The sequence below is a fragment of the Brachyhypopomus gauderio genome, unplaced genomic scaffold (assembly GCF_052324685.1).
Source record: "Brachyhypopomus gauderio isolate BG-103 unplaced genomic scaffold, BGAUD_0.2 sc132, whole genome shotgun sequence".
NCBI classification, from domain to species: domain Eukaryota; kingdom Metazoa; phylum Chordata; class Actinopteri; order Gymnotiformes; family Hypopomidae; genus Brachyhypopomus; species Brachyhypopomus gauderio.
Window position 1 is genome coordinate 217,198 of NW_027506953.1, and position 27,932 is coordinate 245,129.

The window sequence follows — 27,932 nt, forward strand, 5'->3', positions numbered from 1 at the left end:
TACTTTTAAAAACATATTTTATTTGAAACATACCAATACACAAAGTGTTGTTTACATGCGTAACAAAATAATTTAGCTGTGTCTCTATTAGATATCTGATGACTAAACTGAGACTAACAATTGTAATATTAGAAATTCCCAACAATATATATATTATATATAACTTTCTTGTTCTGTTTACATCTTACTTTCCCTGCTTTAAAAAGGAATAAAGCTCAATGACCACCAGGGGGCAGCGTGTACAAATTATACAAAAAAATCATGTTCATCATGACTCACTTTGATCTTACAAAGCACCTGTCACATCAAATCAGCACCTGCTTAGCTTCTCAGCCTAAAAGGCCATGCAGTGCCATTAAAAACGTTTAAGGTGTGGGGAGACAGAATCCACAGGATGTCGGAAACATGCCTGCCAGGCATCATGGGAAAACATATTAAAAATGAACTACAATTGGACCGAACACCTAGTGTACAGCCTGTCTGAAGTGAGAGATGACCAGGGATGTCCTATGCTGTTATTCAACAAAGCCCTTATGTGCTGAACCACCTCGAATGCTCACAACTGTTGCTTCCCTGACACCAGTCCGAAATTTCACCATTAATGCCAATTCTTCACTACAAAATCTGGCTATGGTTTTCATAAACTATGACATTCATAGTGACCTGAAGTCACAGCAGCTGATCCTAGACCAGTTCACGATCAGACGGATCTGGTCCTAGACACCTCTGCCTATCTGTAGACTCAGACCACCAGTCAGTCTGTTCACCAGAACCCTGTTTGGTGTGCAGTGGCCCCTGGTCTTCAGTCTTTCTGGCCGTCTCCACCGGGATCTCTTCTCCATTCATTTTGCTGTTTAACGCTGCCCATGTCCAGGTTCCTCACACTTTTTAAAAACTGCTAGCCCATTGAACTTTGTTGGAGTAAAATTAATGTGATTTTGAAGACTACAGCAAAGTCTGTAATACAAAACTAGGACTATAGTCACAAGTCTGTCTACAGGACTCCAAACATTACCCACCACGCGCCCATCATCTCCTGAGAACAAACGCTTCCTCGTCACACACCTGACATTAATCACGTGCTGCATTTATGAGCGTCTAGCTGAGGATGTGAACAGGATGGTGTGTTTGAGAGCACAGCTCAGTACTGAAGGGGTGATATGATGGGCCATGATCTCTGTGTTCATACACATTACAGTCTATTAAAACTTTAACATTCTAATCATCCATGAGGTGATGCAACAGCAACCGTACGTCTTACAACAGATAACGTAAAACTCTCGCTAATTTAAAAGACGGACTTGGACAAAGAAGCACAGACAACTCCAAGCTTAAAATGCTTTAAAACTGCTAGAAAAACTATAAGAACTAAACAAATCTCTCAGTGAAATGAATGTGTGAAATGCCATGTTTAGTTGGCTAATATTTCAACAGTGTTTATGCTAAAACTGCATGTAGAGAGGAAAGTGGCTGGAAAAGTGGCTGGTTTTTTAAATCATCTTTTTTTGCAATCAGCCTACACAATACTTGAACCCCCTTCATTTGGCATTATCGCCTGCATGTATGTTAGGAGTTAGAGCCCCATTCAGGAATCTGAGCCAATGACAACAAGTTTGTGTTCAAAATATACACGCACAAACACACCCACGCACATGCTCACACGCGCTCACACACACGTGCACACACACACACACCTGTGTGAATCCTGATACAAAGCAGCAACTACATTACTACCAACTCTGATTAAAGCTTCAGTAGGGCGTGTGATATGTGCTGGGAGAGCCCTGCAGGCTTCTGATGAGGGTTCAACACACTCCCACTGTCAGACATCACAAACAGATGCTAGACCAATAAAGTATGAGGAAACAATACAGAAAAATATTTCTCTGAAGCTCTAAAACGTGTGGAGATATGATTTAAATGAGCAGGAGGGAAAAATCAAAGGGTGAGACCAACATGGTTAAAAAAAACAAAACAAACAAAAACAAACCCCAACCAAGCACACGACTGAATCCCTTTGCACAACCACACGTCTGTATGCTTCATATAAACTGCTGTTGTATATTATAGCTTGGGATCTTCAGGTGTTGTAGTTTGGTAGTCGGTGGTCAAGAGTGAGATGGTAGGGTCCTCTGTGGGGTCCTGATCAAAATAAGAGTCCCCCTCCAACTCGAGCAGAATGGGTAGATCCTCGCCTGTGGTCTCTGTGGTAACAGGGTCAGGAGCAACCACTGGCTGAGCTGTGTATTGAACAATTTGCTTTCCTGAAACAGAACCAGAGTGATATTCACATATACAGTCCTGAAACACATCTAGAACCTCAATGATACTCACACATACGGTCCTGAAACACATCTAGGACCTCAGTGATATTTACATATACAGTCCTGAAACCCATCTAGAACCACAGTGATAATCACATATATAGTCCTGAAACACCTAGAACCTCAGTGATATTCACATTTACAGTCTTGAAACACCTAGAACCACAGTAATACAGATATACAGTCCTGAAACAGTTTTGAAAAACATCTAGAAAAAAAATGATATTCAAATAATATTTACAAAGCACATATAAGACTGAACATGTAAAATCCTAAAACAGGCCAAAAAGACAAATACTTTTGCAATTTCTGACCACACTGGAAACAGAAATGAGAAATTATTCAATTAAAACTGGAGATTGAGGTTTAACAATGCCATTGTCCCCACACACACCCACCTATTTGGGTGGAGTTTGTACTCGACTCCATCTCCTGTGTGGGCTCTTTTGAAAGAAGCTCCTGAATCTGTAAAACAATAATTACCAATACATTAGCCATCACAAACTGGTTGTTTTCAATTAAAGAACAAAGACAGACGAGTGGAAACGCGACTCTAAGGGAGGCTGGGTTATGGTGAGCTCACACACTCACGCTTAATGACACGTTTAGCATTTAAGCCTCTTCACGGTGTGCATCAAGAAAGTGGGTAATACCAGTCAATAAACAAGAAAAAGGACATCCATTTTTATCAGCTGTAACCAACGGTTACAAGCACAAAGTGAGATAATATGTCTGCTCTGCACTGAAGACAGCAGGACGGCTTGTGGGGCAGAAGGATCAACGAACCAGTGTGGCTTTCTGAGCAAGACATGGAGGTCACACTAATCACATTAGAGGGTTCAAAGGGTCTTCTCTGTTCCACTGTGGCTCCTTGTGTGCAAGGCACTGGGCAGTGGGAGGAGCTCTGGGCAGTGGGAGGAGCTCTGGGCAGTGGGAGGAGCTCTGGTTACACAGGCTCACTGGCCTTGTACTGGTTCATATAGAAAACACTGCTGTGAAACTCCTACCAACACCTCACACACCCTCACTGATCCCTGCGAGACTCCTACTAACACCTCACAAACAAACCCTCACTGAACCTTGCAAGTTCATACTGGTTACAAATCTCAACTAGCCAATCAAAACTGCCAATAAAGGGCATACAAAGCGCCGCAGAGACTGGTCAAGTCCACAGAACTAATTAGTTTACTTTCCAACGAGCTCAATCCAGCAAGAACTGGTGAAGTCGGCCCGCTACTCCCAGGCTTCTAAGGACGGGCTCTCTTCTGACGCGCGCATCTCTGCAGCGGCTGAGTCTGGCCTCCCTCACTGCAGACACGCCAGCAGATCAGAGACGTGTGTCTCCTCAGGAAAACGCTGCGTGTGAAGAACTGCTGTCTGCTGCCTGCTTGGAGCCCAATTACATCAAGCTCATCTGAATATGTGAAGCCAGCAAGTAGACAAACCGACTTACACTGGTCAAGCAATCCAGGTCAAAGTCCGATTCGGTGCTTGAACTGAAGATCTGTAACAAAGCAAAGCAGCGATCATGCATTAGAACGTAAGATCTGTCTTCTAAACTCAGAATAAAGAGCAATCAGGGTCTTTGCGCCCAGCGGAGTCTCCTAGCACAGTCAGCATGCTGAGCATGGCACTACATCAGAGGCTCTCCGCCGGGTCTCCCTGCTCAACCTGATTTGTAAATGTTGGGTAAGAAAACCAGACTGAGGAACGTGGCTGAATATTACTGGGCTCTAGAGAACAATGATATTCCAGCATGGCCATCACAGGAACAGGACATGCATCAAGTCATTAAGACCTGCCAGGTTTTAGAGTTGTACTTTTTTGTTGATTTTTTAAAAGGGGGCTGACTCTATACTTTTAAGTTTTTAAAATATTTCTATATATTATAAATCTAAAAGTCCACCTACATTGTGGGTCTTTAGAATGCTTTGGCCATTTATAAAATTTCAATACTGGTCAGTGGTCATGAGATTGAGTGTTGAGTCATTAAAGAGTCATTTAAGTATCAGTTTGTTATCCCATGCAATGCAACAGTTTGCTGAGCTGTTAAAACTGGGAGGGCGGGGTTACGCCTCTGTGGGCGTGAGGAGAGACCAAAGTAGCACTTGCATCATAGAGGGGGGAGGAGTCAAAACTGATAGTCTGTGCATTAAGGAAGGCTTGTAGGTTCTCCAGACCGCTGTCGATGGTCTCCAGGTGGTCGCTGAGCTCAGTCCTAGGACACACAGAACACATGGTCATTAAGCGTGACACAGCACACATAACACACGCTTGTGCCTGTTGTGTTTTAAAACTCAAACTCAAACATTAGGAAAGAGATGGTCACAGTGCAGACAAAAGCAAACCTTAAGTGTTTTTATCATCAGTGATAACCACAAAGCTACAGAGCAGCACCACACGCTGGTGCACGTGGGAAACACAGCCAGTCCCCTGAGAGACCAAAACTGTGAGAATGTTTTTAATTCTTGGTTTTAGGAGGACATGGTAAGGACAGTGCTACCACAAAGTCTGGAAGGGGTTTTTGCACATTATCATAATCCATACGACTGAATACTAGAATAATACACCATGGAGAACTGTGATCAGAGAGGAGCGCCTAGCTCAGAAGGGAGGCGGTCTGTGAGCTGAGGGAGAGTCAGAAGGGAGGCGGTCTGTGAGCTGAGGGAGAGTCAGAAGGGAGGCGGTCTGTGAGCTGAGGGAGAGTCAGAAGGGAGGCGGTCTGTGAGCTGAGGGAGAGTCAGAAGGGATGCGGTCTGTGAGCTGAGGGAGAGTCAGAAGGGATGCGGTCTGTGAGCTGAGGGAGAGTCAGAAGGGAGGCGGTCTGTGAGCTGAGGGAGAGTCAGAAGGGAGGCGGTCTGTGAGCTGAGGGAGAGTCAGAAGGGAGGCGGTCTGTGAGCTGAGGGAGAGTCAGAAGGGAGGCGGTCTGTGAGCTGAGGGAGAGTCAGAAGGGAGGCGGTCTGTGAGCTGAGGGAGAGTCAGAAGGGAGGCGGTCTGTGAGCTGAGGGAGAGTCAGAAGGGAGGCAGTCTCTGAGCTGTGCTGAAGCGATGGCCGTGTTGCACACAGCACTGAAACATGTTGGGGCTGAATGTGCAGTGGCCTGAAGCCCGTGCTTCCTGTGCCGGTGACCAGCGGTTCAGCACAGCGTTGCTACACCGTGACCCCTGACGTCTGATTGGCTGAGCTCCCCAGAGCGGCCCCAGCGTGTGATTGGTGCGGTCAGGCTTCCGTAGCTTATCAGGCATGGCACTGTGTGGTGTGGCCAACTGAAACGCTAACCCTGGATGTCCTCTGACGTGTGGAGACGCCGAGGAACAGAGGCTGGGGAAAAGACGCGAGACCTCAGTCGTCTGGGGGGGGCTGGAAAGACAGAAGCACAACATGGAAAACGGAAGGGCAGCCTGCCTGTGGGATGGGGAACACAGGAGCACAGGCCTGGGTGCACACGCACGGGCCGGGCTGTGTGGCAGCATGTCTGCACAGTACCACAATGCTCCAGTTCAGAAGGATCCAACAGGGCCTATGAACTCATGACTCAATAACAAAACATCACAAAATGTTTGAGCATTAAAAATCACAGACAGAAGTGGAGAGGCAGTAATGGAGGACTCACTAAGGACGTCAACGGGAGCATGGAAGAAAGAGCCACCAAAGAGCATCGTGGGTAGTGTGAGCTTCCAGCTAAAATAGATCTGCATGTTATGTCAAGTTCCGAATGAGATGTCTTCCGATGTTGGTGATTGTTCCGATGTTGGTGACAATTGTTTCACACAGTTGGCCACGTATTCTAACTGAGAGGTTTTGGGACTGGGTCCATATATCCGATACAGTGTTAGACTGGTTTATATGTTAACTTTCAGAGAGTTTTACTGTATGTATTAGTAGTTTTAAGGCCATGTGGTGCCTGTTATCCTGTGGAGTTCTGCAGGGCTCCATTGTGGGACCAAGGCCTTTTCCTCAAGTTTTATTGCAGCTAGGTCAAATTATTTAAAAATGTAATATCGCTTACCACTCGTTTGCTGACGATATCCAACTTTAATATACATTCAAAACCAATAAGGTGTATAGGTTAGCAGAGCTGCTAAGTGTGTATGAATGCTATCAGTGTTTGGATGGCAATTCACTTTTACAAAATGTTGATGTGATTGTATCTCCAGTGTATTGACAAAATTGCTTCCTTCTTGACATCTATCCTCTGAGCACACAACATTGGAGTCTCATTCATCTCATTCATATGGAGTCATTCAACACCCATACATGTACCTGCTTGCTCTTAGATCAGGTGAGTGAGGTCTCCTTCGTGTTCTACAAACTACTCGAAACACTCGTGGAGCACTTGCAGTTCTTGAGTGGCAGCCGTAATGGCTGTGTGCGCATTAACTGGAGTGTGGCAGAATGAGAGAGAGAGAGAGGCAGGATGTCTCCACCTGGTCCCTCCCACCAACATCCATCACCTTCTTATAGCCTCTTCATGGAAATGAGAGCTACATGTCCGAACCGAATGGACAGCGAGGACACACGTGAGACGACGACGACGACGACGCTGACATCTAAACTATCGCAACGTTTAACGGCGTCGCGGAGGACGTGTGGTGAGCCCAGGACTCTGCGGACGCTACACGCGCTAGCTGAGCCCAGGCTGGGCGGAGTCCGGGTTAGGCGGAGCGGCGGCTGGAGGGGTTTGTGCGGCAGGGAGGGGGCAAGAAGGCGCTACTCACTTGTCCACACACACCACGCTCAGACACTTCTGCTTCGGGGGGGTTGGGCTGGGGGCGGACTCGCTCTCCTGCAGGATGGAGTTGATGAAGGTGGTGGGAGAGAGGGGCGTGTCCACGGGCAGACTGGTCCCAGCTGCAACTTCCACATCCACAGGGCAAACTTCCTCTACCTCGGGGTAGTGGGCAGGGCTTGATGGCTCTTCCTTAATATGCACCAATGGGCTCGTTCTGTTAAAAGTAGGAGGGAGTTTAGTGTGACCCAGGAGGATAACTGATCGCACGTGCGCACCCAACTCTGACCTTCAAGCAAATTACCCTACCCAAGCAAATTACTATAAGGACCTACATTTTTTTTGAAGATTATTTTCGTTATAAGTGACAAAGTGATGCTATCGCTCCATATACAACGTAAATTAAATCAGACACGATCAAACACACAAAGACCAAATGTGAACACCAGGTTGCAAAGAGACCCTACGCGGTCCACACACAGATCCCTCAGGCCAGGCTGTGAATGGGGACAGGTAACTGCACACTAACTGCAAGTCGTCTGAACGGTCTACCCTGCGTAGAGGCTGCAGGTGAGCACTCACCTGTCTTCTGCCCACTCGTCTGCGCAGACAGGGCTGGACTGTGACAGGTCGGTGATGTCGGAGATGATGGGGCCGGTGTTGACGGGCGAGCTGGGGGAGAAAACTCCCGCTCCACTGTACGCGGTGCCCGAGGTCTGGATGGAGAGAAAGATGAGAAAAAGCAACTTCACCCACAAGCTCACAAAGTCTCGCCCATCACAGGACACCACCACGCTAGGAGGGTGGAGGACCGCGCACGCTCCCTCAAACACATGTGGAGAGGCCACCGCATCTTTAGCACAACGTCACTGGAAGGCTCGACACGCATGAGGAAGAGCGCCAACCACCAGCTCCGCCTATACTGGCAATGAGACCACCGTATTGGTTAGCCCCGTGGTGACGGATGGGGTGGGTGTGATATTAGCCACGGTTCTTTTGCCAGGAGGACTCACAGCGAGGGCGGGAGACTCCAGGGAGTACTGCCTGGTGTACTTGGGGATGGAGTGTGCAGCGCTACTGCTGTTCAACATCAGGGGCCTGGACAGGAGCCACAGAGAAACATGACAGCAGGTCAACGGCAGGACGCATTTCTACATTTCAATTCTCATCATGTTTCTGTTTGTTCCTGCACTGATTTAGATGTGTTGACTGTTCCATGGTTCATGTATGGATTACGGAAAATGAACGGTGGTATTCAAATGAAACTTGGTATTACTATTCATAATATTACTATAATTGAAGGAGCATGTATAAATTTGGTCATTGTGTGTGTGTGTGTGTGTGTGTGTGCATGACTTGCATCTTTCTTTTCACTCCGAGAACCCTGTTCGACCGCGCTAGTGTCACAAGAAACTGGATGAGCTATGAAGAGAGAAAATTATGTCAGAAGGGCAGTTTAAGACACTAAACAGCATCACCATACAAATGTCATTGCAACACCCAGAAGACCAGAGGTCCAGAGGTCAAGGGGACTCACCTTATTGACAACCTTCTGCTGCTGGACATGTTTCTGTCGCAGGCTTGCAACTTCTCTCCAGAGAGCTTCGTTCTCACTGAAAAAACACAGAGAGAGAGAGAGATCATCATCTGCCCATAGAGATGCACGACACCGGTCTCAATAAACCATGTAAACAGTTCAATACATATGAACAAAAAGCTAACAGGGAAAACAAGGCAAGGTGCTACAAATGAAGGCAGTTCTTCATGTGACTGTAGCAGCTACTGGCAAACAGGGCTGATTAGTGGAAGATGCAGCTAATCAAGCAGTTTACAGTTACCAAAACCCTCGACCCAATCTGCTCACACCATCACATGGTGTTAAGAGGCAAAGGACCCAAGCAGAGCAGCACAATCACAACTGCTTCACTCTGGTGTTGGCCTGCTGCAGGTGTTTTGATGAATAAGGGTACAGGGTCCAGGGCTTAATGGACGTGTAAAAGACGAGCTGGTCTCTGGCAGTTTGCTTGGCTAGGGTTGAAACAAGGGAAAGCTCGAAGCAGGATTTAGTTCTTGGGATTTGTATCCAATCCTGTTCCCCCGACACTGCTCCAGTGTGTCCACCAGCCCCCAGATGTACACGTTAAATCACCAGAACGGAGCACACTAAGGCCAGGTGAATATCAAACACATGGAAATGGAGATATATGGTCCTTGGACTGTCGGCAGGCCCAGACCACAAGCGTCCAGATCGAACCTTCACATCTAATGAAGTGACAGGATGAGCACATGCTCCATTCTAACAGGAGCAGATGGTTTCAGAACGGCGGTGTCACATCAGATGAAATACTGTGGGTGTGGGAGAGCGTCCACTGGAAAACACTGATCACAGCAGCACAAAACAGCACAGCAGCACGGCTGGGCTTGGAGGGCCTGCTGGGGACACTTCAGTAATACTGCCCAGGCTTTACACAAGCAAAGAGAGAGAGAGAGAGAGAGAGAGAGAGAACAGGGAAAGAGAGGGAGGGAGAGAGAGAGAGAGAGAGGGAGAGAGAGAGAGAGAGAAGCAGAGAGGGAGAGAGGGAGAGAGGGAGAGAGAGAGAGAGAGAGAGAGAAGCAGAGAGGGAGAGAGGAAGGGAGAGAGATGATGAAAATGCCTGCAAATTGGCCTTCAGCTGAATGAGGCACCAAGCCCAGTGGTGATGCCACACAGCAGAGAGGAGAGAAGCCGTGTCAGAGAGGGCAGAGGGGGGTGGAAAGAGGAGAAGAGAGAGGTGAGGTATAGAGGGGAGAGAGGTGAGGGGGGAGGAGAGAGGTGAGGTATAGAGGGGAGAGAGGTGAGGTATAGAGGGGATCAGAGCTCTCCCAAACAACCCCCAGAGGACAGGGTGAGGTGGAAAACTGCCCCAGATAATACCAACAGAACTCAACACAACACTGACTACTGTCATAACTCAAGTTATCTACAGTGATACAAATACCATTTAAAGTCCAACATATTAGATTTATATCCAATACTTATGATACCCAATATTTTGAATGTTACTGTAAAAAAGCAATACAACATTCTCAATATCATACAACCTAGAATCAAGCACAGAAGCATAAGGAAACACACATATTAGGTCAAAGGTCACAAAGGCAGGTTATTTAAGTCGCCTCCTCCAGGCCCCCCCCCCCCCCCCCCCAACTGTGGCAGGGGGTCGTCCTGTTTTAGCGCGGTGACTCACGCAGGCCAAAATGTCACGTGTCACGCAGACAGAGGAGGATCAGCCACGTCGCCAGCTGAACACACCCGGCTGCCACACTGCCCCAACTCCCCCACGCCTGCTGCTCACACTGCTCCAACTACCCCAACTGCCCCACGCCTGCTGCTCACACTGCCCCAACTACCCCAACTGCCCCACGCCTGCTGCTCACACTGCCCCAACTCCCCCATGCCACACAGAACTCACAAAATCGACATATCCGATGAGACCCCAGAGAGTGGCAGCAGTGTGCAGAGGAGTAGGAGGAGGAACTATTACTACTGCTGTGTAGCACAAGGCCGTCAGAGAGAAGAGAAACTCTCACTCTATTTGGAACACTGCTCGTTAATGCTAAAAATCTAATCAGCCAATCACAACTCAATGGATTTAGGCGTGCACGTGTGGTCAAGTTCAAACCGAGCATCAGAATGGAGAAGATGAGATCATTGACTGGAGGAGGAAATATCCAGGGAGTACACACCCCCACAAGCCACCCCCACGGGCCACCCCCACGGGCCACCCCCACGGGCCACTCCGACGGGCCACTCCGACGGGCCACTCCCACGGGCCACTCCCACGGGCCACCCCCACGGGTCACTCCGACGGGCCATCCCCACGGGCCACTCCCCCGGGCTGCCAGGCGAGCCCTCCTTACAGGTACGCAAGGAACCACAGTAATGCGAGCTGGTCCTCACACACACACAGCATGAGGTCACCGGGGAAGCAGCTCAGACGCATGTGGCAGGGACAGTGACCACTGCTTCTAATCAGGAGCTTAAAATAAACCCTGTGATAATAAAGCCTCATCACAGAATCCTCCATGATAGCGAGTGAGAGACTGAGAGGAGAATCTAAGGGAAAACAGAGTGGGGTGGGGAGGGAGAGAGAGGAAGAGAGATATAGAGAGAGAGGGGTGGTACGGAGGGGGGTAGGGAGAGAGACAGATATGGGGGACAGAAATAGAGGGGGGTTAAGTCTAACTCGCTCGAGAGAGGCTGACAGTAAGAAGATATGCAGCAAATGCTAAAAGAGCATGATCGCCTGACAGGCAGTTGGCACTGTGCCAGGGAGGTTCAGCAGCCTGCACACACAACTGTGAGGAAACAGAAATTATGCAAAGACTTGTTCCTTTCTTGCTGGTGAAGTAATCAGGTTTATCTTGCTCATGTCATTCACCCCCCCGTGAATGAGGTGTAACAGTTTTGAGAAGGGTTAGGAGATCATGATAGCAGCACTCGGGTGAATCTACATGTGTAGCTTACTGTTTGAGGGTGCTGAATGGAGGAGAGTTCTTACTGTTTGAGGGTGCTGAATGGAGGGGAGTTCTTACTGTTTGAGGGTGCTGAATGGAGGAGAGTTCTTACTGTTTGAGGGTGCTGAATGGAGGGGAGTTCTTACTGTTTGAGGGTGCTGAATGGAGGGGAGTTCTTACTGTTTGAGGGTGCTGAATGGAGGGGAGTTCTTACTGTTTGAGGGTGCTGAATGGAGGAGAGTTCTTACTGTTTGAGGGTGCTGAATGGAGGGGAGTTCTTACTGTTTGAGGGTGCTGAATGGAGGGGAGTTCTTACTGTTTGAGGGTGCTGAATGGAGGGGAGTTCTTACTGTTTGAGGGTGCTGAATGGGGGGGGAGTTCTTACTGTTTGAGGGTGCTGAATGGAGGAGAGTTCTTACTGTTTGAGGGTGCTGAATGGAGGGGAGTTCTTACTGTTTGAGGGTGCTGAATGGAGGGGAGTTCTTACTGTTTGAGGGTGCTGAATGGAGGAGAGTTCTTACTGTTTGAGGGTGCTGAATGGAGGAGAGTTCTTACTGTTTGAGAGTGCTGAATGGAGGAGAGTTCTTACTGTTTGAGGGTGCTGAATGGAGGGGAGTTCTTACTGTTTGAGGGTGCTGAATGGAGGGGAGTTCTTACTGTTTGAGGGTGCTGAATGGAGGAGAGTCCTTACTGTTTGAGGGTGCTGAATGGAGGGGAGTTCTTACTGTTTGAGGGTGCTGAATGGAGGGGAGTTCTTACTGTTTGAGGGTGCTGAATGGAGGAGAGTTCTTACTGTTTGAGGGTGCTGAATGGAGGGGAGTTCTTACTGTTTGAGGGTGCTGAATGGAGGGGAGTTCTTACTGTTTGAGGGTGCTGAATGGAGGGGAGTTCTTACTGTTTGAGGGTGCTGAATGGAGGGGAGTTCTTACTGTTTGAGGGTGCTGAATGGAGGGGAGTTCTTACTGTTTGAGGGTGCTGAATGGAGGGGAGTTCTTACTGTTTGAGAGTGCTGAATGGAGGAGAGTTCTTACTGTTTGAGGGTGCTGAATGGAGGAGAGTTCTTACTGTTTGAGAGTGCTGAATGGAGGGGAGTTCTTACTGTTTGAGAGTGCTGAATGGAGGAGAGTTCTTACTGTTTGAGGGTGCTGAATGGAGGAGAGTTCTTACTGTTTGAGAGTGCTGAATGGAGGAGAGTTCTTACTGTTTGAGGGTGCTGAATGGAGGAGAGTTCTTACTGTTTGAGGGTGCTGAATGGAGGGGAGTTCTTACTGTTTGAGGGTGCTGAATGGAGGAGAGTTCTTACTGTTTGAGGGTGCTGAATGGAGGGGAGTTCTTACTGTTTGAGGGTGCTGAATGGAGGGGAGTTCTTACTGTTTGAGGGTGCTGATCTTGGAGTCCATGGATTCCTGCCTTCCCTTCATATGCTGCACCTCTGAGATCATCTTAGTCACCTCCTCCGGGCTCAGCTTGAGGTCCTCGTGCTTAATGTTGGACACCTGTAGATGAACACCAGGAAGCCATCACAGCAAAGACACACACACACACACACACACACACACACGCGTGTGTGTGTGGAAACCCCCAAGCTGGGGACCCCGCAGCAGGTGAGGTGGCACAACAGCTGATCCTCGGGCCCTCAGCTGCTGGCTGGGAGAAGGTCCAGATTCACTCATTCTGGGCTGCAGCCAGAGAGACATGGACGGCTCACACCTCCAGCACCACTAAACATGTACGACCAGCTGTGGACCTCCCCGTCTAAATGACTCAAACGCTAGTCGACTTGTTATTGCCACGCGAACCTCAGTAACGGTGCTGAAGAACACTTCAGTGCCTTTGGGATGCACGGAACGTGAAGCCCACATTCAGCAGGGACCCTGGGAGGAGCCCCGGCCAACGCAGCCCGACGACACCACAGGAAACCCAGCACCAGTACTTGAAGACAACCCCAAGGTTTTATGAAGTTTCACCTTTTGTTTATTAATGATTATTAACAAGGTCATAATAAATATAGACGGATGTACTGCAGCGACCTCACCCAAGAGTCATAAACATACTCAGCAGTCACCTTACTCAGATTCATAAACATACTCAGCAGTCACCTTACTCAGATTCCTACTCAGCACTCGCCTTACTCAAAGCGATAAACCTACTCTGCAGTTACCTTACTCGGAGTAGAAAACATACTCTACAGTCACGTTACTCTTAGAGTAGTAAACATACTTACTGCGGTCACCTTCCTCTTAATATTCTCTAGGAGGTGTTCCTGCCCACGGATGAAGTATGGATGCTGGAATTCCGTGTCATCTTTCTCTGGCTTCACCAGCCCACCCTGCTCAATGTGGACAACCTTGCGAAAACCATCTGTTAGAAGATAACACAGAGGTTAACAAAGATGGTTAACAAAAATAAATCATGAAACCTGTTGCTTTAGTTTACAATTCACATCCACCCAGCGTGGCCACCTTTGAACTCTGCTGGGAGGGAACTGTCTAGAGCCCCCCCCCCTCAAAAAAATACAAAAAATCAGAACTGAATACAAACTGTTTATATCAGTACTATATCAGTACTATGGTTGCATTATTTTATCTCTAGGCTAAGGGGAACATCTGTCAGCCTGATTCACACACATGTCTAGTTCAAATACTTCTGCTGGATGCTGGTGACACAGCACATTAGACAGCACAGATCAGCTCAAGCAGAGAGCAGAAGGAAGTGGCGTGTGGATCTTCAGGACACTCACACATATTGAGCTGCCGGATGAAGCTGGCCATGTTGTTGTGCTTGAAGTACTTCGGAAGCACCTCTTTGGAGAACCTGCCCTGGTCGAACACATGAAAGCTGTTTCCACTCTACAAACGAGAAGACAAAGGCCTCCGTCACTACGGGAGCATCCAGCAGCAAAGAACTTCATAAACACACGCCAGTACACATTTGTATGTGGCTTTATATGGTTAAATAACAAAAGCAAAATAGCAAAAGATTCCATTAACAAAATGTTGCTTATGTTTTGACGTTTCGAAGCCAATACTTTCATGTTTAAAGCAACAGCACTGAGTGTGTGAGGACTAGACTACAACCACCACAGGTTCTTGGCGCTAGAGAGAACTGTTAAGCGATAAACCCTTTCTAGGACACGGTCACACACACATGCCGACGCTGCACCCAGCCAGCACACTCGCAACAGGGAGATGGACCCAGACGACTCCACTATACAGACGAACACAAACACGCTGCACGGGCTCAATCATCAGGAACCTCCTCGTTATTTCATGATGAAGAGAGTAAAAACTAGAAGCCTGAGGTCCTCAAGTGATCCGAGGTCCTCGGGTGATCATCTGAGGCCTGCTCATTAGGTGAAGGCTACATACTCACCCTACAGACAGTGTGTAGGGAATTACATAACATGTCTGACCAACGCCATGACACACCAATACCTGTCTATGCTATTAACCCAAAGTCCCATGGTTTATTTTAATCACAGATATAAGTCACATGACCTCACCACTCAGTAGAAAACCGCACATTCCAGCATCAAACTATGTCCATAAAACAAACGTCACTAGTCTGAACTGAACATTCGTGTTAATCAACCACACACTAACATGCACTGGCAGGCTAGCTCCAGTACTTGTAGGGTTTATTTTATAGCTGCCTGAAACTTTCACAAACACCACCGACTTGTGAAATTATCTGAAAATCTTAAAGCTGACTTAATATACATCGTAAAACATATTAGAAACTGCAAATAATTTTCTATGATACAGAAGCTTTGTTACTGTTGTTAAACTAGATGAGAACAGTTTGGAGGATTTTGGCTTAATCGTTAATAGTTCATGTTATATCATTAATAAATAAAGATGCGTGCGTGGCCATGTTTACTGAGTGAGACTCATCCTAGCGACCCTATAAGGGTGCATATTGGCCATTAAAGTTTCAGATTTAATGAAAGAACTCGTGACTTGTAAACTAAGTATGTGTCTCAGTCAATTTTCCAGATCAAGAAATCAATGATTTTGTACAAAAATAAATACATAAATAAAATAAAGCTCAGCCAGCTCCCATCTGGCCTTTGAAACATTTAGTGGTTTCTCAAACTATACATTTTCAACATTTTGCCACACCCCCCCAACAACACTGTAGTGCTGAATCACTGACACACACTCCATGTAACAATGTTGTTCATAAAGCTCAGACATGTAATCCCCTCCAGTAACTCCTGCTCCCACATGTTAGGATGGGTGCTGTGAGCAGTCTTTCCCCAAAGAAGAAATCAAACTTATGCCACTGCAATATAAAGAACTTATTACATATAAATTACTTTTTTTTTTTTACACATGGCAAGTTTAGACCACTGAGGGCACTGGGACCTTCTGAAGGCCCTGCACAATCACTCTCAGGAGTTCTTCACTTTAATGCCCGACTAGTGGGCCACACTGAGGTGAGTCTTCACTACACAGTCAGCTGAAGCGCCTAGAACAGCCGACCAAGAACTTCAGCAGCAGCTAACGTTACAGTGTCTTCACCCCAGGTCTACCCAACACACACACACACACACACACACATATATATATATATACATATATATATATATATATACATATATATATATATATATATATATATATATATATATATATATATACACACATATATACATATATATACATATAGAAGCTGTACAGCTGTCTAGTGTAGAGTATTGAGACTCTAGCTACATGACTAAGCTGGAGTGTGAGTGTCTCCACCAGTCGCCCGTCTGCCGTGGGCTCTGCCCGACTTACGGGGCTCCAGCAGATCAAGACGTCCGTCTCCGGGTCCTCCACCAACGTCCAGAGCTTCGTGAGGAAAGCAGGGACGTTGCTGCCTGTCACCAACACCCCACCAGCCCCGGGAGTGTGGAACTCCATATCTCACCCACAAACAACAGCCGCCCGCCCGGGACTGTAGAGGACGAGCCCCACACTGATAGATAACTATGCTAAGCTAAGCTGTATGATCAACAGCGTTAGCCAGTTAGTGAAGCTAGCACAGAAGCCCGTTAACTAAACACGGATCTGTCTGCCAGCGTGACTGTGTTGCCAACGGTGCGTTGATCTCTTTCCTTGATCTTCCACTTGTTTTGTCCACGTCCAGTAATTCAGTGTGTTTTCACGTGCTGCGTTGTTATTGTTGAACGCGTGAAGTGGAAATTTCCACCATGTCGACATTTCTACAACTGCGTAGGAACAGCCGCAAAGCACCACGGTAGTCGCGCAGTCGTGACGACATCCGAGCGCGCCTTAACGTCCGCTAAAAACCAACGTGAAAATAAGCGTGTGTGTTAAAGTGACGCGGCGAAACGTCTGCGTTTGGCGTTTTCAAACAAGTGCTGCTATAGGAAAATACTGATTTGGAAGATTTTGCGCTACTAATATCGTATACGTTTAACCTTTGACCTTTAACCTTATCGGTGAAATCTACAAAATACGAATTAAGTTATTCTTGTAGAGATTATTTCTGAAAGCATCAAAGTACCGATGTTCGACACGTGGTGAATATATTTTTAACTAAACGTTCTCAACATACCGAGCCCAACGTGTACGCAACTTTTGACCTCTGACCTCATCAAACCCACGTGGGCGCAGCTTCACCAGCATGTCCGAGTCGAGAGCTAAAACACAGCAAAACAGCGCAATGAGTAAAGTTAAAGCGAAAAAAAGAAATGTCGAGGATGACGAAGAACCGGTAAGAGGATCTTCTCTGCCTATTTAAGATATTTAACTTGTGTAGGAGAAGGTTTGCTGGCTGGATGTGTACAGGCTCCTGTGTGGCGCGTGGTTGGGGCAACAACTACGGACTCACTGGTGCTGTTGGCAGCTTGTCTTAATAAAACCAAACCACTACGTTGATTGTCTGTAAATGTGATGCGGTTTCTCGCAGGTAAACGCGTTTGTCTTGGCCATTCATCGCCAAGTTTAATGTTAATTGACTTATATTAATACAAGATGAAGTTGTATACAGAGTTGTGTTTTTATAGCTCTTAACGTACTTTAAATGTTCTGTTTAATTTTTAGTTTCCCTTGTTTGACAAAACCGCTAACGAACCCGGACATCTTGATGAGAGCGACAATGGGAACGATGATGTCTCAGACAGCGAAGAAAGTGTCTTCTCTGGGCTAGAAGAGTCTGGAAGCGATGATGATGATGATGGTGATGAAGAGGAGGAAGCAGAAGAAGAAGAAAACTGTGCGGCAGATACTGCAGAAGAGCAAACAGCCATTAGTGAAGACGTGAAGGGTGGAACAAAACCAGCTGTGCTCTTCTCCAGTGTGAAGAAAGGCCAGGTATCATCTCCTGTATGTCAGGTGGTCTTGTCATGTCAATATGAATTTATTACATTCACGAGCCCTTTATTGGGAACACCTTGCTTCAGAGCCACTTAGCATATAGGAGCGTTTTAGATTATTTTAGTATCTGTTTCTCTGCATTCTTTGTTGGCCACCTTTCACCCTGTCTCTGGACCCCCAGAGGGCAGGTGTTATTTCGGTGGTGGACCATTCTCAGCTCTGCAGTGACACTGGTGATGGTGATGGTGTTAGTGTGTTTTGGGCTGGTAGATCAGACACAGTTTACGTGAAGTCGGAGACAATAGATTATTTATTGCTGAACAGTTTTATGTAGGTCATTCTCAGGACACCGCAGGACACCATTGACTGGATGTTTTTGTTTGCTAGACTGTTCTCAGTTCAGCATGGACACCAAGCTGATTAAAAACATCAGCAGGGTGAAGGGGATTGATCAAAGTATTCAGAGAAACAGATGGACTACAGTTTGTAATTGTCCAACTATAAAGTGCTCTTGTCTGGTAAGTGTAGCTGATAAAGTGGACAGTGAGTGTAACTACATGACACTGTTCCAAAAAAGTGCTCAGTGAGTGTGAATATCTCGGAAGGGACCGCTAGTTCTATCCACATTTTCCAGGTGTTGAGATGTTTCACATAGTCATGTTTGCGTGGATGTCCAAGAAGCAGGCGGCACCTGGAGGGAAGGTTTCCCAGCTCTGAAGGTCTTTGCTGAGCTGCTGTATGTGGATGACTACACAACCAGTTTTCATTTTGCTATACATTTTTTCTACAGAAACACAATTCATTATATGTAAGACCAATGAAGTTTGACCTCTTCAATCAAGTCTTAATATGACAACTATTAATGCAACATCTTCCTGTTCCATCTATTAAGGACTATTAATAACTCTTAATGCTGCCTTCTAGTGTGAAAGCGTTTTCACCCATTCCGTAAATATTTCATATGTAGTTGTCAACTCAGCTGCCAAGTACAGATGTAGGTATGATAATCTATGAGTACAGAAGTGATTCGCCCCCTGCTGGTACACAGGGTTTACAGCATCACTAATGGCAAAAGTGGGCTTGCCTTTCGATTTCTTCTCTGCTTTTTTTTTTCTTTTCTTTGCTTGTTCTCCTTGTTACCACAATAGAATAACGTATGAAATGTTCTTCAGTTTGGGGATATTTACCTCTTCACTATTTAAGATTCCAAACTAGAAATCAACTGTCCGTTATTTCTAGAGGTGTCTTCAACTAAGGATTTTCATAGTCGAATCTGATTTGTCAGATTTTCCCATTAGTCAACTAATAGTCGAATTGGGTTTTTTTTTTTTAAATCTAGATCACCTTAAACGGGATGACGTTCTCATTCAGGACTTTTTTCCTCTTAAAAGCAAAAACCTAAAACACTCAGATAAATAAATAAACATGGTAGGTTGGCTTTATTCAGCTTTAATTAATTTATTTATTTACTTATTTATTTTTTTATGAAACATTAAAGAACATTAACAAAAAACGTCGGTGCGCATCTTTCAGACAGGCACTGTGCAAAATGTCAAAAATATTTTAAATAAAATATGCATTCCTGAAAATATAAAAACGATTTGCCACACAACAGCAAAAAAAATTATAAGTAAAGGTTCAAGTAACGGGGTTTAAAAAGCAAACAACAACAAAAAATGTTTATAGGCCTACTTGCCGAGATGCACCGCGACGAGACGACGACCAGAACGACAAACGGCTGAACTGTTTTTTTTTTATTTTTATTTTATTATTATTATTTTTTTTCGCCTTACGCGTTTTAAATGGTATGCCATGTTGGTTGTTGTCATTTGAAATGAAAGACGTTGATGACATAACTTGCACTTTACTTTGTTTTTTCATCTTTATCTTTTTCAAAATACTCCCACACTTTTAAAGTTTTAGTTTTAGTAGCCATTATAATCTCGGCAGACGCTGACTAGTAGTGCTGTAGTGTGTTCAGCTCCGCTCATTTGGATTGTGCAACTGCAGGGTGTGATTTAGTAATGTGTAGTAAGGAAGAAGCCTATTGTTAATGCGCGCACATCATTTAAAAAATAATTATTAACATAAATTAGGATGATTTTATTTGACAAAAGGCTATATATAACGAAAACAAAGACATTTCATGTAACAACTAATGCTTAGCAGCATCCTTGGGCACCCCCATGCAGTTAGAATGGTACATTCGACTATGACGTTCATAGTCGACTAGGGTCCTTCAATAGAATAGGCGAATCAGCGACTATTGCAGGTCACCCCTAGTTATCTCAATAACTTTCTAAGGCTGACAGAGTTGTTTTATTGCTTCTGAACATTGGAGTGGTTAAACCTGTAACATAGTTTGGCTCTTTGCAGAACCTCAAGGTGGATAGATAAAGGCCACAAATTGTTCTAACGAGGGAAAATGGCTTTTTTAGTCTCAGGACGTGTAAAACACCACTGCAGTGATCATAAATGTGTGGCATGTAAAACACTGCTACGGTTCAGGGTATGTAGCACAGTACTACAGGGTATGGTGTAGCACAGTACTACAGGCCATGGTTAACAAGTCACACTTGTTTTTCTGACCTTATGGCACACCTGCAACTTAGAAATCAAGTCCCCTGAAAGTCCAGGCGCTGTCGTGGCCACGTTATTAACAGGCCCCTAGCAGCACCTGAGCATGTGAGCATGTGACGTAGTGATCATTCGCGTCTTGCCATGCAGCCTGTCCAGCCCCCCCCCCCCCCCCCCCCTTCCCCCACCCTCACCCCCCAACCCCTTGAATCGATATCGGCTGTGTAAAAGTCCCTCAGATAGTTTGAGGACATAACTCATCGCCATGTAGGTGAACAGGCCTGGAATGAGCTCACTGCATTGAGCTCCAGACCTCCAACATGGTCGGCTGACACCAGCTTTTTCCATTCTGAAGAAATGCAGTTTTTTTCATTTTTTCTTCATTGAATCTTTCCATAACATAGATTGTCAAACTTTTTGCATGACTTTTTAAGGTGATGTAAACAGCAGCTGGAGGTCTTAAATGCCACAGGAGCAAGTTGAGCTTCACATTGTCCAGTAGATGTGTCTGATCTCTGGACACTGGAGCAAACCTTTGTCTGGAGCCGTAGGCAGTGAGTGGGCCGCATTGTTCAGCTTTTTAATCCATCTCCCCCCCCTCTCTGGCTGGGTCTGGAGCTCTTGTACATGTAAGATCTGGGAGCTGATGCACAGCAGGCAGACGTTAATGTGGCTGCTGGCGGATCTTTATGGTCCCCCTGAGGGCTTCCACCGCCCCAGCAGCGGGGGCACCGATCCAGCCACGGTCTCGCTCACGCCGGGCGAGTGGGCGGAAAGGCCGGGGTGGGGGGGGGGGGGGCGAAGCAGGGTTCATCTTACCAGGAAGGCTTCATCCTCTCCCAAACGTACGCCCACGCACCTGCAGCTCTGCAGACGCGTCTGGTCTGCTTCCATCGACGAGACACGGGACGTCTCCTAGACGACCTGCGGGACTGAGGGAGGTGTGGGGGTGTATCTCAGCACCACCTCATGTAATAGAAACCGTAATGTCGACTTGGGTGGGGACTTAATTGATTGGCTGTGATGTTAATTATGCGTCGTTGTGGGTGCTGAGTGGCTGTTCAGCACATGGTTCTCTCAGTAACTCATCTGCAGTTCACAGGAAACAAGTACGGGAGACCTGGGGACTGCTGAATGGAGTAGAGACACAGAACTGAGTCAGCCCACATGTGACTGGCATGTGCGTGCGCTTTCTGTGTGCTGGTGGGAGCGTAGGTGTGTGTGTGTGTGTGTGGGGGACCATGGGTGTGTGTGTGTGTGTGTGTGTGGGACCATGGGTGTGTGTGTGTGTGTGTGTGTGGGACCATGGGTGGGTGGGTGTGTGTGTGTGCCTTCCGTGTGTTAGTGGGACCGTAGGCGTGTGTGTGTGCGCTTTCCGTGTGTTGGGAGCGTAGGCGTCTGTGTTGGTGGGAGCATAAAAATGTGTGTTGGGGAAGCATAGGTGTGTGCGTGTGTCTGTGTGTTTGCGCGTGCGTGTGTCTGTGTGTTTGCGCGTGCGTGTGTCTGTGTGTTTGCGCGTGCGTGTGTGTGTGTGTTTGCGCGTGCGTGTGTGTGTGTGTTTGCGCGTGTGTGTGTGTTTGTGCTACCTCTATAACTCCATTGGAGGTGTTGAAACTTGCTGACGTCCCTCACAAGATATTCGCCAATCCATTGTCAGATCTTTCTGGGTTCGGTGATTCATAACTGCAGAAGCTCCGGACACTGTGCATGCTGCCGCAGGCATTTGTTTCCCATCATGCCTCTCTTCCTTCTGAGTGGACTGGAGCTGTTTCTCATACACTACAGACGATTTACAGATTTATAGAGGCCCTCCTAGCAGAGATGGAGACACGTATAGATACTTCTGATTTATATTTTATATGCTATTGAATTCAGTCAAGAGACAGCAAGGCCATAGAAACATTTGAACAAGGACACATTTAAATTTATTGCAATCATAAGTTCAAGAATAGAATCTAGAAAGAATCTGCAAGTTAGAACAGTGGCTACCAGGGCTCCTGTTTTAGAACTCATAACAAACCTGGTCCATCTGATCAAGATTATCTGAAGACATTACTTATTTAAATCAGGCCTGTTGCATTAATGTTCCAGCTCTTGGAGGTCTGACGTTCGGACCCTCGTACTCTAGACTTATGTGATCTACTCAGTAATACTGTTGGTGGTTTGTTTACTGCCCCTCTAAATCTGCCTCCATCTGTGTCGTGTGGGTGTGTGAACTGGGATCGAGAAGCAGGCCTTGCGTGCTGGAGGAGTTTGTTTAGAGCTGCTTTGGGGTCACTGTTTTTCACGCAGGTCTAGGGTCTGTTCTCCGTGTGACCTTCCGGCCATCATCAGCCACGTAGCAGCATAGCTATACTGCCACGTCTCCAGCAAAACGGCACGTTTGTCTCCAGGTTTCCCTTTTGTCCTGCCATGGTCCGTCGTTCACTGACCTGGACAAGAGCAGCATCCTCCTGTTTTTCCTCTTTTCCTTAAAAGTCCTGTTCACCTTGTGTTTAGCTCTTCAGGGCCGGTGGGTCGGGGCGGTGGGGGTGCTCTGTCCCCGTTTACTGTAGGCCATTCATTTCCAACTGCTCAGCTGGCCTGATGTGGGTTTAACTGGGCTTCAGGGAGGAAGTGTTTCACTTAGCGCCATGCCGCAGAAGATCCTGGGAAGGCACGGAGCCGTAAATCGCCGCAGGTTGTTCACCTGCCTCCCAGGGCCCCCCTGGGAGCCACCTGAGCCCCACGTCCCCATCACCAGGGTCTTGATGGCTCACGGTCTCCTGAGCGGAGGGAGCCGTGGCGCTGAAGGCCAGAGCTGCAGCGTTTGATCCTCGCCGCCTCCCCCCGCACGGCGGCTGCTCTTCGCGGCGTGTGTGTAAATCACACGGAGGGTTCTTGTGCGCCAAGCAAAACACGCAGCACCCCTGCAAAACTGCACCTCCATCCAGGCGCGGTGGAGGGCTGTGGTGCACCTCCATCCAGGCGCGGTGGAGGGCTGTGGTGCACCTCCATCCAGGCGCGGTGGAGGGCTGTGGTGCACCTCCATCCAGGCGCGGTGGAGGGCTGTGGTGCACCTCCATCCAGGCGCGGTGGAGGGCTGTGGTGCACCTCCATCCAGGCGCGGTGGAGGCTCTGGGTCCACGTCTTTGGAATGGAAATTGTTTTGCTTTTCGTTTGTTTGATTTTCCCAGCATTTCTGCAGAGTAGCAATTGTAAGTAGAAATTTTGATTGAATCCGGAGGCAGCTTGGGTCACAGAAGACCTAACCATGACTAAGCTGTTGTGTGATGACTCACAGTCCAACTACAACTCTGTTAATGAATGTCCACGTGGATGTTTTTGGATCTTCCAGACAATCTGAACTGTTGCATTAAGGAGAACAATAAGATGTCCAGATCATTTGCTGGCCTTCATGAAGCACCAGGGTGGTGGTGTTTGAAGAAACAATACAAACAGCGGAGGAACGGCAACTAACCCTGACTTGAACTCACCTTGAACTTTGAGCTGGGTTCTGCGGTTCTTTCTTCTGAGGGGGAGACGGGTTTGTTGTGTCCACAGGGCCGCAGCCCAAAGGTGCTACAGCAGGTTCTGAAGCGCAGACCCAGCTGGAGGTGCACCTCGGCGCACCTAAACGGTCCACCATCTGCACCCTGTGGGGACATGTTATTTGAAGTTTTGATTTGCGTCTTGCACGGGATATTGTCCAGTGCTCATAAATGCAGTATCCCTGTTGCTCACTAACTGGATTGTTCACTAAATATTAATTTATTCGTTGTTTATTTATGGATAATGCTGTCTTCTCTTCACAGGCTCCGGGCAAACCTGCAAAGGAAAGAAAGCAGAAGAAGTTGAATGTCAGTGCAGAGGAGAGGGAGATGTCCACCAGAGCAGCGGACTTGAAGATATCTTCTCAGGTGGACGAGTATGGCGAGGACACATCAGATGAAGAGGTAACGCTGAAACTGCTTCCTCTATGCATGCGAGATTGGTACATAGAGGCTGGGACACTTAAACTAGTGTGCACAAGGCCATGCAGATGACTAGTGACTTGTACACCTCAGTATGACTGAGAGCTCTCTGGGAATCAAACCCATGACCATAGTGGCACTAACACCATGTTCACCTGCTATATGTAGAACTGGATAATGTTTGCCTTTGTTTAGATCCCCAGAAAGTGTTACGATATCGAGTGATACATGGATAGTGTTACGACGACGTCGAGTAATCAAATCCAGTTGACTTAAAAACAATCTTGGGGGTGTTGAAACAATCCGCATGAAAACACATCTGTGTTTGTTCAGCTCCCAGACTTTACTGTCTTACGTGCTGCTGTAACACAAGTTGGGCGGCTGGTGCAGTGTGAGCGAGGTTTTCATCCGAGAGGAGCTGAGGTTACTAGCCAAGTGAGAATCCTTCTGGTCTTTCCTAATGGCCTGTGTCAAGGGAGTCAACCTGCAGCTGTGGAGGGTCTTAACGTGCTCCATGTTCTGAAGGCATGGGCTTGCCTTTCTTCTTTTTGGTGCAAATACTGTCTCAGGATTTGCACACCTGCCTCTGGTTGCCATGGTTGCTAGGCCCCTAACCTTTGCTTCCTCAGCTCCAGTTGACTTGACTGATCCATTTTCACGTTGCTGTGCCGTTTACTGCAGCAAGGGGGCAGGCTGCACCCCGACCCGCACACTGTACCCTGACCTGGGGCTCACGGCCAACGGACGGGACAGCTGGCTCTTTGAGTCTGGTGTTGGGATTGTGTTGGGATCAGACTTTGCTAGGGTTCATGTTTTTAAGACTCAGCAGAAACAAGGCCTTTGTCCTGTAAACAGGTGTGTCATCGTTTCTTTTCAGGGCCAGTTTTGTGCCTTTTTTGTGTGTTGGAATAAAGTGGCATGTTAAACCCAGAACTATTTTATTATGCAAACGTGTAAGTGTAATTGCACCAATGGTCATAGTTGATTTGTATGGATCTGATTTGTGTAATGTCTCATAAAACGAAACGAGATCTGCTTTATTCCTCATGGTGGAGGTTGCTACACTGGGACGGCTCTCTCCCAGATGTTGGACATTACCGTGTTTCTGTAAGGTCTGTGTTGGATTGCCCTATTGCTTTTTCTGTGACGGTCTCCATGGTTGTCCAACATGGGCCTTTCTCTGCTACCAGGAGCCACTTCCCAGATTTGCATGTGCAGCCATTAAAGAATTTCTTCCCCTGCTCTCTAATTTAAACGGCCCATTGAGCATCGCTGAACCACAGCACGCCGGGCCCCAACATTGGCCAGGACATCCAGCCTAAACACGTCAGCCATCCAAAACGCTTCTTGGCGCTGGTGCAGCAGGCAGGAATGTTCTGTCAGTGGTGGTATTGTTCTTGGGCAGGTCTGCGCTTCCAGAGAGCAAGCAGGAAGGCTACTGCTTAAACGCCTCTTTAAAATCCCATCGAACGCAATCGCAGTGACGACCACTTTACTTTATTTAGTTTGCGAATGTACTTCGTGTTTTACAAGCAGTGTGTCTGCAGAGACCTGTGGCTTGTTAAACAGCAGGGTCGGAATAAACGATGGCATAGAGGTATCATCCTCGTAACGGAGGTCCTGCACACAGGGCCTACAGGTAGGGCTTTTCTTCTGCTCGGTACATCTGTGCAGAGTGTACCGAGACAGACGTGGAGTTAAGGGGCAATTGATTTTTCACATGAAGAAGGCTGATCTAGGATCAGTGCGAGAGCTCAGTTTTTTGGGTCTTTCAGCATGAGTACAGTGGGAGTTCTCTTGAAAGAACCTCAGGCTCCATGGTACGGTAACTACTCAGACTGATGGAGAAAGGCACCTACATCTGGCTGTAGCTGCGGGGCCATGTCCCAGCCTGCTGGAGGAGGCGTTTGTTTGCTCCCGCCGTCCGATATCGGCGTGCTCCTGCTCCAGCCCACTCCGGTTGGGGAGCGTATATTCCGCTCTGCTCCCACGAGATGATGAGTGTAGGCTAGTTTGCACTTCAGGTCTTTTGGCTCCTCTGACAGCCCTTATTAGAGGCGTCCGGTCCAGTTCCGTTTCCGGCATGTACGGCGCGCGCAGGCACGGTGGTCTCGCGCCATTTGGCCTCCAGTAAGAACCCCCCACACCCCGCCAACCCACCCCGCCTGGGGGCAGGAGATAGCATTGCCTCTCGGCCCTGTACAGCTCTCGGCACCACTTGACAAACAAATAAAACTCCAGACTTCTAAATCCCACGTTTCAAGCTTTCGTCTTCTTCCTCTCCTCCAACTCTGTAATAAAGGGCTATTTCCTGTTAGCGGAGTGGAGAGGGAATACAACTTCGGCGGCTGCCCGGGGCCTAGCCGGCAGGAAGGCCCCCCCCCTCCCAACGATGGTTTTTCCATGTGCTCGGCGAGATGAATGAAGACACACTGCGGAATATGGGGGTGGGGGTGGTAGGGAGGGTCCCGGCTCCCAGCAGCTAAGCAGCTACTGCGGGTAAAAGGCCCTGGTGCGCCTGGAAGCTCCACACAGTAGTCGGGGATGGAGGTGGCGTGAGGGTGCAAGTGTGCGGCAAGGACGGGTGGGAAGAAGGTTTGGAATGGAAGGATTCGTTAGGCGAAGGAGCCAATCAGGTTGAGTGTGTGTGGTGAGTTGGGTGTGTGTGTTGGGATGTTTTCTGGGATGCCACATCCCACTCCAGATTCGGGGTGTGTGGGTGTGTGTGTGTGTGTAGGTGAGAGAGTAGCTGCTGGGTAGTGAGAATGTGTGAGGGAGCAGGCGGAAACGTGGGTGAACGTCCTGATGGCCGTTATGAGATTTCAGTGCTTCGTTCTGCTTTTAAATGTTTCTCTTCTGAGCCTAGAGACCGTGCCAGTGGAGCCCACAGTGCAGGAACTGGGCCTGTCTGAGCAACCCGGCCAGTGGCTGCCCCAGTGATGCTAGACAGCACTCTCTCTGCAGACAGACAGGGCTTCTAGGGGGAGACATGCACTCCGACTGAAAGAAGAGCAGGTCGACCGTTCCATTACGTCACCTCCGAACATGATGAAGTTGTTACCCCGGCTGGCTATTCCCTCTGAATGGAGACACACACACACACACACACACACACACACACACACACACACACACAGGATTTTCACAATTTTAATACAAATTCCCTTCATATCCCAGTTGATGCTGCATTTAACACTGTCAAAATGAAGGATTGCTTCTGTGCTAGCAAGTTATGTAGTGCTGGAAAGTGGCCATTAGAGGGCACTGTTTCCACTACCTGTTACTCCAAGACAGAAGTAGCTGTTGTTGGGGTACATTACTACTGTAATAATAATAGTTAATGGTCAGGTGGGCTACTTCAGTACTGTAATAATAATAGTTAATGGTCAGGTGGGCTACTTCACTACTGTAATAATAATAGTTAATGGTCAGGTGGGCTACTTCAGTACTGTAATAATAATAGTTAAGTCAGGTGGGCTACTTCACTACTGTAATAATAATAGTTAATAGTCAGGTTGGCTGCTT

At 47.4% G+C, this 27,932-nt stretch overlaps 2 protein-coding genes across 4 annotated transcripts; one reads left to right on the forward strand and one right to left on the reverse strand.

Annotated features, from left to right (window-relative positions):
- hsf1 (heat shock transcription factor 1) lies at positions 1-16,819 on the reverse strand. Of its 2 annotated transcripts, XM_076994041.1 has the most exons (14): positions 16,333-16,818; positions 14,292-14,400; positions 13,776-13,912; positions 12,923-13,047; positions 8,592-8,667; positions 8,415-8,476; positions 8,068-8,152; positions 7,637-7,770; positions 7,044-7,271; positions 5,605-5,685; positions 4,437-4,542; positions 3,778-3,828; positions 2,723-2,789; positions 1-2,264 (listed from the first exon to the last, which is right to left on the reverse strand). In XM_076994041.1, the coding sequence occupies exons 1-14, from the start codon at positions 16,456-16,458 to the stop codon at positions 2,065-2,067; spliced, it is 1,587 nt and encodes a 528-aa protein (XP_076850156.1). In that variant the 5' UTR covers positions 16,459-16,818; the 3' UTR covers positions 1-2,064. The 2 variants fall into 2 exon arrangements, with proteins under 2 accessions (XP_076850156.1, XP_076850157.1); XM_076994042.1 differs by lacking the exon at positions 5,605-5,685 and having other exon boundaries at positions 16,333-16,819.
- LOC143499414 (ribosome biogenesis protein bop1-like) lies at positions 16,815-27,769 on the forward strand. 2 transcript variants are annotated; one of them, XM_076994045.1, is made up of 4 exons: positions 16,815-17,275; positions 17,605-17,886; positions 24,249-24,389; positions 27,274-27,769. In XM_076994045.1, the coding sequence occupies exons 1-4, from the start codon at positions 17,186-17,188 to the stop codon at positions 27,409-27,411; spliced, it is 651 nt and encodes a 216-aa protein (XP_076850160.1). In that variant the 5' UTR covers positions 16,815-17,185; the 3' UTR covers positions 27,412-27,769. The 2 variants fall into 2 exon arrangements, with proteins under 2 accessions (XP_076850160.1, XP_076850161.1); XM_076994046.1 differs by having other exon boundaries at positions 16,823-17,275; positions 17,605-17,874; positions 27,274-27,560.
- Positions 27,770-27,932: the final 163 nt, after the last annotated feature.

Bases quoted from the DNA above. Each gene is read 5' to 3' on its own strand.
- hsf1 (XM_076994041.1), bottom strand. From the start codon at position 16,458: ATGGAGTTCCACACTCCCGGGGCTGGTGGGGTGTTGGTGACAGGCAGC. The intron at 14,401-16,332 runs GTAAGTCGGGCA...TCTCGTTTGTAG, and splicing joins TCTTGATCTGCTGGAGCCCC to AGTGGAAACAGCTTTCATGT. The intron at 3,829-4,436 runs GCAAGTGCTACT...GCTTTGTTACAG, and splicing joins ACTCCTCCCCCCTCTATGAT to ATCTTCAGTTCAAGCACCGA.
- LOC143499414 (XM_076994045.1), top strand. From the start codon at position 17,186: ATGTCCGAGTCGAGAGCTAAAACACAGCAAAACAGCGCAATGAGTAAA. The intron at 17,887-24,248 runs GTATGTCAGGTG...TTCTCTTCACAG, and splicing joins AAGGCCAGGTATCATCTCCT to GCTCCGGGCAAACCTGCAAA. The intron at 24,390-27,273 runs GTAACGCTGAAA...TTCTGAGCCTAG, and splicing joins AGGACACATCAGATGAAGAG to AGACCGTGCCAGTGGAGCCC.